Genomic DNA, 9,820 nt, shown 5'->3' with positions numbered 1-9,820 from the left:
CGGGTTTTTCTTTTTTTCTGTGAGGAATAACACACAGGAAAATTAATTTTAATCTAGACAAACACAATTTTTTTGTGTGTGAACACCCACAGAAAAATTATTTTTGACAGTGAACACATAGAACAATTGAATTTTTCTATTATTATATTTTCGTGTGTATTTTTCTGAGGATACACCGCTAGAAAAATATTTTTTCTGACAGTATTCGCATTTTTTTGTATGTTTTTGCACACATAGAAGAATGCGAGTTTCCAGTAGTGTAGTATTGTTAATTATAGTCAGGCTGTTTACAGCAAAGCTTAAAATGTCTTTCTCATGAATGGCCCATTTAATCTTTTTTGTATATAGAGGGATTACAGATGGGTCCGCTCATGCTTCAACCTACTTGGTAGCAATGGATGGAAGTAATTTTGTGTAGCAGAATTGTTTGTTAATAGCTGTAAGCATTATGGCACATGTAGAATGTAACCTATGTGTTAGGCTCTTGGTTGTGCCATCCCGAATGTTGCATCTGTGTTGGTTTCCTTTATTTTTCGAACCATAGAATGTAAGTTGAGGCTGTAACTTGATCTATGAACAATTTTAGCTATGCTGAATTATATATGAAGACTCTAATTATGGTTGTCTTATGTATCATGACATCATTGATAATTATGTGGTGCCACTTAATGAGAACTATCTTATGTGGTTATTATGCGAATTATGTTGCCAGGAACATGTTGTGCATGCAGATATGGTGTACTAATAGTGTTTTGTATAAACTGAAAAATGCTGAGAAAAAAATTATTTTTTTCTTTGGAAAATAGGTTTACCGAGTGTAATTCTCAAAAACACTCGGCAAACAATAATGGTGTGCTAAGAAAAAAATTATTATTTTTTCTTTGGAAGATAGGTCTGTCGAGTGTAATTCCCAAAAAACACTCGGCAAACAATAATCCTTTGCCGAGTGTATTTTAGAAAAACACTCGGCAAACCATTTACCGAGTGCGCGATAAAAAACACTCAGCAAATAGCTGTTTGCCGGCACTGTAGATGCCGTGTGCTGTTTGCTGAGTGTTACACTCGGCAAAGCCTTTACCGAATATTTTTTTGGTCTTTACCGAGTGCCTGTGGCACACAACAAAGTCACTGTTTCCAGTAGTGGAAGAGGGCAATTAGCCAATTAAGACCGTATACCATGTTTGGTTAATGAATTCATAACTTATTAATAAAATTTTCTCAAGTTGCCAGTTTTATATGATCTAGCTTTAGCTCTTGCCTTTAATAAGCAAGGTGTGAAATTATAAGATTTGCATAAAGCAAAGTTACCAAAGTAAAAAAAGAACTGCAACAATTTTAATTGCTGACAAAAAATCGCTCAAGCATCTTTCTCGCTTAGCCTTAGTGGCCTTTCCGAAAGGATCATATTTTGTATTTTATAATTATCTATTTCTAACATGCAGAATACACTACCGGAGACGACTTCTTTGCCGAGTGTCCCAGACTTTGCCGAGTGCTTTTTATCGGACGCTCGGCAAAGAGGCTATTTGCCGAGTGTCAGAGAGAAAGCACTCGGCAAACAACTGGCACTCGGCAAAGAGGTGGTTTGCCGAGTGCCGAGCACTCGGCAAACAATAACACTTGGCAAAGACCAGGTTTGCCGAGTATCGGGCACTCGGCAAACCAGAACACTCGGCAAAGGGCCGCCACCGTTAACGGCCGGCAGCCACCGTTAACCCTTTGCCGAGTGTCTTCTTCTGACACTCGGTAAACTATATTTTTTTTTTACTTTTGACCTCCAAACTTTTTTCTACAGTCCTCATATAATACCTGGTACTCCATGTTCAAATGTAGCACATTTCTCGGATTTTTTCTATATTTCTTTAATTTATTTCATTTAATTGAATTTTCTTGGATAATTCAAATTATAACTGCTAGTCATTCGAATAATGAAAAAATGAATGGAAAAATGATATTCATGTTATTTAGTATAATGTGAGGCCGTATCCACGAACAGACCACAAATTTCGAACATCTTGTTCACGAAACATGACCACGAACTTGCGGTCGAGTTGTTTTTAAATTCTATAAAAAGCAAACAAAGTCCAAAAATCATGAAACTTGTTGTCATGATATCATATGTGGAGGTTGTGATAAAAATTTGAGAAGGTTTCACGCAAGTTGTCACGTACGATGCTTGCAAATCGAAGAATCCCCGAAGAAGTTTCATGATTTCGTGAAGAGGGCGACGAGGTGGTAAGCATCGTACGTGACAAATTTGCGCGAAACCTCCTCAATTTTTTATCACAGCCTCCACATATGATATCATGACATCTCGACAATTTTCAAGATTTTCGGTCTTCGTTTGCTTTTTATAGAATTTAAAAACAACTCGACCGCAAGTTCGTGGTCATGTTTCGTGAACAAGATGTTCGAAATTGATGGTCTATTCCTGGATACGGTCTCACATTATACTAAATAACATGAATATCATTTTCCCATTCATTTTTTTCATTATTCGAATGACTAGCGGTTATAATTTGAATTATCAAAGAAAATTCAATTAAATAAAATAAATTAAAGAAATATAGAAAAAGTCCGAGAAATGTGCCACATTGGAACATGGAGTACCAGGTATTGTACGGGGACTACAGAAAAAGTTTGGGGGCAGAAAGAAAAAAAATAAAAACGGTTTGCCGAGTGTCTGCGTTTGGCGCTCGGTAAAGGAGCCTCTTTGCCGAGTGACAGGACGGCTGGCACTCGACAAAGAATTTTAAAAAAATTAAAAAAATCCCTCTTTGCCGAGTGCCAGGCCGGGTGGCACTCGACAAAGAATTTAAAAAATTAAAAAAATACTTTACCGGGTGCTAGATCGGGGGCACTCGCAAAGAATTTTTTTTAAAAAACCCTATTTGTCGAGTGCCAGGCCAGGTGGCACTCGGCAGAGAATTTAAAAAAATTAAAAAAAATACTTTACCGAGTGCCAGATCGGGGGCACTCGGCAAAGGGGGGATTTAACCCCGCCAGCCCAGCCGGCCCACACACACCGCACACACGCACGCAAGCAGATGACCGCGCCAGCGCCGCCGTCGCCCGCGTCAGTGCCGCCCGCGCCAGCGCCGCCGCCACCCCCGCCCACACCCGCGCCGCCAGAGGAGGAGAAAGAGAGGAGGAGGAGAGGAGGAGAGGAGGAAGGAGGAAGAAGGAGGAAGAGAAGGAGGAGGAGGAAGAAGGAGGAAGGAGGAAGAAGGAGGAGGAGGGGGAGGAGGAGGCGCCCCGACCGTCGTTGCCACGTCCCCGGCGATTCCCCAGCTGTCGCCTTGTCCATCGGTGCCCTAGCCCCTTCACCACCGCCGCCCTACGATGCCCACTAGGTATGCCCTACTGTCGTCGTCGTCGTAGTATTACTAGTAGTTGCGGTAGTAGTAGTGGTAGAGTAGTAGTGGTGGTAGTGGTAGGAGTCGTAGGAGTCGTTGTGACATTGTGGTTGGATATAATCTTGTGCATGTCGGCAGTCATGCAACACTTTGAAGTGATTTCCTCAATGAAGTTTCTAATAGTATTAGATGAGATCTCATTATTTTTCCCACATAAAGAGTTACAACGAAATCATCAGGTTCTTTCACTTTGACCTTCTGTGAACTCATGCTTGTTTATCTTCTCTGTTTTTTCATGAATTGATGCTTGTTTATGCTGATATTCAGTTTGTATATATATGTTATTCAGTGGTACTGTACAATGGCTAGTAGCTATTGGTAACAGCGGTACTGGACATTGGCAAAAATTTTAATTTCACCGATCAAATTGATACAGTGCTGAGAGTTATTAAACTAGATTATAACTCTAAGTTTGATTCAATAATTTTCTCTTGAGTTTCGCCAACTAATTAACTAATTGTCACCACCTCTGTTCATGCTGCAACCTACTACTGTGTTCCAATGCGATTGATTTTGTGTGTTGTTTGATTATAGAGAAAAGCAGCGAGTAATGGAGGAGGCCATGCTTACTAGTTGTGAAAGCGAGTCCGCCGCTGCTAGTGCCTCTTCATTAATCAAATGTTGTCCTAACACACTGCCGCCATTAAACTTGTATCTGCAAGGTAATTGGTTCTAACTTTAGTATGCACATGTGATGGGACTACTGCTTGAGTTCCCTATAATGGCCTTTCGCTTGGTTTATTACTTAGATTATGTAATGGCCTCCCGCTTGGTTTGTTACTTAGAGTACTATGAATATATCTACTAAATGTTCCCTGAAGGCATAACCGCACAAGATAGTTACTTTATTTTTCAAATGTTTCCTATAAGCAGTGCCTCTTGTGCACGGAATGAGTCTCAAAAGTCCCTTTCCTGCACTTGAGTTGCTAGCATAGTTCATTAATTGAAACAGTTGACTGACTAATTTATATGTGTTGCTGTATAAAATCTAATCTGTTATTTGTGCTATTTCTTTGTATTCTTCCCCCCATATTAAATACAAGTCTGGCATCCTTCTCCTGTCTTGTGTTTGTGCGAGTTGAGTGTACATTGTGGGCTCTTATGCTTTTCACTGAAAATGCGCACGAACTAAAGAATGAAGTTCCAAACAGTTAGGTGCAAATCAACATCTTAGCTCTCATGCCCCCATCTATAAACACGAGCAGTTTTATTTTCGTAGTAGAAAAGGCATTTTCTTGGTTCAATAGTTCCAGACCATATATTCATGTGCTCCAAAATTGCACATGTACAGGTGCTGTGAAAAAATTATAGCAACCGACAATTACAATTTACAAGGATGCAACACAAGAATTGTCATCATATATATATATATATATAGAATTATGGATCCCCAAATTAGTTAGAGTGTTATTAGCATAAGCAGTTAAGTGCAGTTATCCATTTACAAAATTAGTAAAAGATTAGAAGCAGAATTGGTGCAGGCCACCACCATTTAAAGTTTACTAACCTGAAATTTGAAAACCTGAACCTTTTGACTTATAATACAGGACAAAAGAGGAGGATACGGAGCAGATGCAGGCGAAGATGGAGAGGGTGGAGGCCGAGCGGGAGGCTGAGCGCGGAGGATGGCGGAGATTTTTCATTACATGCAAAGTCTTGGCGCCGCTACGGGTGTAGTTCCGCCACCTTCGCTATTTGCTCCACCTCCACCTCCACCTCCACCTCCACCTCCTCACTATTCTACTCCTGTGAGTATAAATGTTTTAGTTTGTATGTTCATGCTTACGGTCAAACCTAGTGGAGTATGAAAGTTTTATTCATGTATGGTATATATTTATCTTGTCTTACACATGCAATCTCTTCTCCTTTGTGCAGAATCAATCGACGGCATCGAACGATCCTCATGCTGCAGCGAATTCTTCACCAAATCAGTCTCATTGGCCAAAGGAGAAGAGATGATACTTGTGGTTGTTAATGGTACTTCTATTTGCAATTGTGGTTGTAGATGATGGAGCACTTGGATTACTTGTGAACTTATTTGTGATATATTGTGAGACATGTGACGTTTGTGATATATATGTGGTGTTGGTGATATATATGTGGTGTTGGTGATATATATGTGGTGTTGATGATGTTTGTTATATATATCTTCTGTTTGTTTGGATGGGATGTAAAAAATAAATAAAAAAGCTATTTTCAGTCACTTTGCCGAGTGCAATGGCTATGACACTCGGCAAAGTGACTACCTGGGAACATACTTTGCCGAGTGCAAAGGCCATTGTACTATGTAAACATCACAGATTTGCCGAGTGCCACGGGCCAGGCACTCGGCAAAGGTCGCCTATTTGCCGAGTGTCTTGACAGGACACTTGGCAAATAGGCTACCTTTGCCGAGTGTCTTGCTGGTGGCACTCGGCATAGTGACCACCTTTGCCGAGTGTCTGAGTCAACGGCGCTCGGCAAAGCGGCAACCTTTGCCGAGTGCTTGACCTTGACACTCGGCAAAGCCGCCGTCATGGCGACTTTTCTTTGTCGAGTGTCCGATTAGCACTTTGCCGAGTGCCCGATAAAGTACACTCGGCAAAGAGGTCTTTGCCGATAAACTGTTTACCGAGCGCCCTTTGCGGCTTTGCTGAGTGCCTGAGGTAGTCGGCAAAGAAGCTGAATCTGGTAGTGATAACACCGCCATGAGTATCTCTTACCCCCTCTCAAGTAACCCATCTATATAGCAAAATTGTTTCTCAAATGCAGGATCACACATAAGTTATGATATGTGCATAATTGTAGGTCATTACATGTGCATAAACCGATCAAAATATGTGCATAGTAGTAATGAAATCTCCCGCTCGATCACCCTTCTCTTTCACCTTCTCTCACGTACCAAGCTACTGAATGAAATAATGAACGCTCGTAGCTTGATAAAACAGGTCACGGGGAGCAAGATGTGTGAAGATATATATGCATCGTTCTCAGCCTTTGGCAGTGGTGGGAAGGAAACATCCAAACATCTGCGCATCACAGCACAATGGAGTGTAGCATTGATCAATGAAATGCCATACCATACCACCTGATCGACGGTACTCTCTGATAGAGGTGTGCCAAACAAAGTAGTGCATGTTGTTAGTGATCACCGTGTACGTACCTTGGACACGAAAGGGGTCTTTTGATGGTGTCGCCTCAACGCGGCGCCCTCCGGCGGCGACGGCACGCGCGGCACAGCCGGCACCACGGACCTGGCCACCTCCCGGTGCCGCTTCACGTTCTCGAACTGCACCGTGAACCCCTGCGCGGCCGACGCGGCGGTCTGCTCGTCCCACACTCCGAACTTGGGCACGGCCGAGGGCCGCTGACGATTCTGTCACACGCGCAGACAGACACCGTCAACAAAACAATCACGCCCGCCTGCAACGCGCGGACGAATAAGTTGATCGGTTTAAGACTCACTGGGGCGTTGCTCTGCGGCGAGGCGGACCGCGCCCGGGGACCCGGCGCCGCGCGGTGCTCCCTGTGCGCGTGCGGGGCTCGGTGGCCGTGCGCGGACGGGGGCTGGTGCTGCTGCTGGTGGCCACCGTGGTGATAGTGGTGGCCGCCATAGTGATGGGGCTGCTGCGGCTGCGGCTGCGGGCTCGCGCGTTGGTAGTACTGCGGCGGCGGCGCGAACTTGCTCTGGTGGGCGGCGCCCCAGCTGCCGCCCGGGTCGGACGCCGCGCTGCTGCTGCTCTCCGTTCGCCGGTGGCTCTGCCCGTGGTGCCGCCTCGGCGGCGGCTCGCGGTCGCGGTGGCCTCCCGCGGTCGCCGGCCTCGATGACGACGGCGGAGGGACCCTCATCATGGGTCCCTCCTCGGGGTCGTTGGGGTTGTGTGGCCGGTGCAGCGGCGGCGCCGTGGCGCCCTTGTTCTCGCGCACCTTGTCGAAGTAGACCGTGTACCCGACATCGTCGCTGTCCCAGGTGCCGAACTTTGGCACCGTGGGTCGTTTCTGCATGCAAGTACGTCCAGGAATGAACAATCCATGTTTTCAGGTGCCAATGCAAGCAATGGTGATTGTTGAATATATGATGCAAATGGCAACTTAATTATGTGAAGATGCAATTGACACCAAACGATGTCAGTCAATCCTTCCCTGCTAATGTTCAGATTTACAGCAAATAAAAGAGGTCATGAATATTGTATCCGGGTCAACCCTTCCTTGTTAATATTCAGATTTACAGCTGTGGTTGGCTATTCGTTTGACCAGCGCTGTAAGTGAAAACAACGTGCCTCCCAGTAGGAAACGGAACCGTGGGATTATATGCTTTACAAAAGTGATTGAGTTTCTAAACAATGCTAAGAAGAAAGACGTGTTCAATCAAGGGTGTATATATAGTTTTATTATAAGAGTAGACTCCCTATCCATAGAACGTGTACAAACCTTCAACCAGAAGGCAAAACATACATTTGAACAGCCGCTCATCTCATCTTGTTCATCTCAAGAAGGATGAACATACAATTACGAGTTTACGTGAAATGAATCTAGCTAGACATGAGTTGTATGTGCATCATCCATGAATCTACTTGCAACGCGCCGGTGGATTCATTTCGATGCTATTTTATCGAAACGGATAGATAATTTGCAGCATAATGTTGTTATCCATGAATCATGCATGATTCTAGCATCACTTCATGGCTAACTTAAAGCTGCAAATGGTTCAGGCTGAGGCTGGCAACCCTGGTGTATGCCAAGAAACTGTAATCATTTTAAATTATTCCAAACTAAGGTGAGATCAGAGGCGCACCATGAACGAATGAAACGTTATATTATATATATTAGATCTAAAACTAAATATTTTTTGCGTATGCATAGAGATGCATGTTCATACTAAAAACGCCCAAATAATTAAGGTGGGATGTATAATTAATACGGCACACGAAAGAACACAAAGATTCTTCATAGTTGAGCAAAAACATGGTTATGTTATCTATACATCAAAGAGAAACCAGACAGCAGGGAAGAAGCAGCAGCACTCACGGCCATTCACGCTCGGAGAGGAACCAAACCAGCCGGACGGCGACGGTGATGTCGGCGGCGAGGTCTTGATCAGGTGGTCTCTTCTCCCCCTTCCCCCTGCAGAGAGGAGGGAGAAAGAGGCAGCAACGGCAGGCCCCAAGGTAGGGGAGAGAAGGTAGCTTGGTGGCAGCCAAAATTTGGCAATCCTCTATCTAAAAAAGGAGGAGAGCCCAACTGCGGAAGGGAGGGAAGAAGCTGCAAAATAGTGGCAGCCCAATTCGGCAATGGTCTTTTATAGACGGGACGTGGCGTGGTGTGCATATGCCTGCTGCGATCCTAGTCCTACCTACCAAAACCCAGTCGTCTCTCCGTCTCCGTGTCTTCCTTCTTGCCGTTTGCATTGACCTCGTCCCGGCAGAATCGTCGCTGGCCTGCTGGCTTTCTGCTGGATCGATCGGCTGGAGACACGTCTGGCTGGCTAGTCAATGTGGGAAACGTTTTCTTGCTTGGTGATCTCATGCGGGAGCCGATCTCCTCCGTTGGAGTTTAATTCTCTGTACTTTTGTTACGTTTTGCTTGACAATAACAGGGACCGAGTTATCCTGCGACGCCCCTGATTCCTCCCCGTGACGCGCTCCCTTCCTCCGCCGCCACCCCCAGCCATGGCTTCCTCGCCGCCTAGCGGGCCCTGCCCTCCCCTAAACTCACGGAGGAGCTCACCGGCATCAGTCCTCCCCCCTCCCCCCCGGACAGTCGGCAGCGAGTAAGCCGCGTCGCCGCGGCACCCACAACCTGCCCTCGCTAACCATTGCACCACGCCAGCGAGTACCGCAACAACTCCCCCACCACCAACCCCGCCCAACCGGTTGCCCATCGCCGCCCACGCGGCGACGCCCCCACCACCTTGCTCACCGCCCTTCAACCCGCCACCACTGCCGTGTCGCGGCCACCTCCCCCTGAACCTCATTCTAGAGCTTCCAGGGTTGAGTTTCTCGAACCCTGCCGGAACCCTAACACTGGCGTGGTGCTCGTCTCCAACGCCAGCGACCTCCTTCTTCCTCCCTAGCATGAGCTCCTCCTCTTCCATCTCCGGCGCGGGCACGGGTGCGGGTGGGCGGGTGCGTGGGCCAGCGCGACGGGTCGCTTATTAGATTTTGAAAATAACGTTCTGGTTGATGCGGTTGAGATCATGCTTGGTGCTGGATCGAGTACACGTGGCCATATAGTTGTCGGTGAAGACTTTCTTCAGCTCTTCCCAGGATCCAATGGAGTCCGGCGCAAGGCTGGTAAACCAGCTCATGGCGGGTGGCATGAGCATGATGGGGAGATAATTTGCCATGACACTGGTGTCTCCTCTGGTGGCGCAGATAGTAGTGGCGTAAGCCTACAACCACTGTGTCGGGTTCATCCTTCCTTCG

At 45.8% G+C, this 9,820-nt stretch overlaps 1 protein-coding gene across 2 annotated transcripts; it reads right to left on the bottom strand.

Annotated features, from left to right (window-relative positions):
- Nucleotides 1-6,233: 6,233 nt before the first annotated feature.
- Nucleotides 6,234-8,518, bottom strand: LOC136519718 (RPM1-interacting protein 4-like). 2 transcript variants are annotated; one of them, XM_066513089.1, is made up of 4 exons: nucleotides 8,424-8,518; nucleotides 6,861-7,394; nucleotides 6,559-6,771; nucleotides 6,234-6,424 (listed from the first exon to the last, which is right to left on the bottom strand). In XM_066513089.1, the coding sequence occupies exons 1-4, from the start codon at nucleotides 8,427-8,429 to the stop codon at nucleotides 6,386-6,388; spliced, it is 792 nt and encodes a 263-aa protein (XP_066369186.1). In that variant the 5' UTR covers nucleotides 8,430-8,518; the 3' UTR covers nucleotides 6,234-6,385. The 2 variants fall into 2 exon arrangements, with proteins under 2 accessions (XP_066369186.1, XP_066369187.1); XM_066513090.1 differs by lacking the exon at nucleotides 8,424-8,518 and having other exon boundaries at nucleotides 6,861-7,400.
- Between the last annotated feature and the right edge of the window lie 1,302 nt (nucleotides 8,519-9,820).

The sequence above is a fragment of the Miscanthus floridulus genome, chromosome 18, assembly GCF_019320115.1.
Source record: "Miscanthus floridulus cultivar M001 chromosome 18, ASM1932011v1, whole genome shotgun sequence".
Lineage (NCBI taxonomy): Eukaryota > Viridiplantae > Streptophyta > Magnoliopsida > Poales > Poaceae > Miscanthus > Miscanthus floridulus.
Note: the sequence above shows the minus strand (reverse complement) of the source record. Positions and strands in the feature narration are given on the sequence as shown.

What these genes read in the sequence shown, in the direction of transcription:
- LOC136519718 (XM_066513089.1), bottom strand. An exon ending in CGCCGCAGAGCAACGCCCCA is followed by an intron (nt 6,772 to 6,860) that starts GTGAGTCTTAAA and finishes CGCGTGTGACAG; the next exon opens with AATCGTCAGCGGCCCTCGGC. An exon ending in AGACCCCTTTCGTGTCCAAG is followed by an intron (nt 6,425 to 6,558) that starts GTACGTACACGG and finishes TGTGATGCGCAG; the next exon opens with ATGTTTGGATGTTTCCTTCC.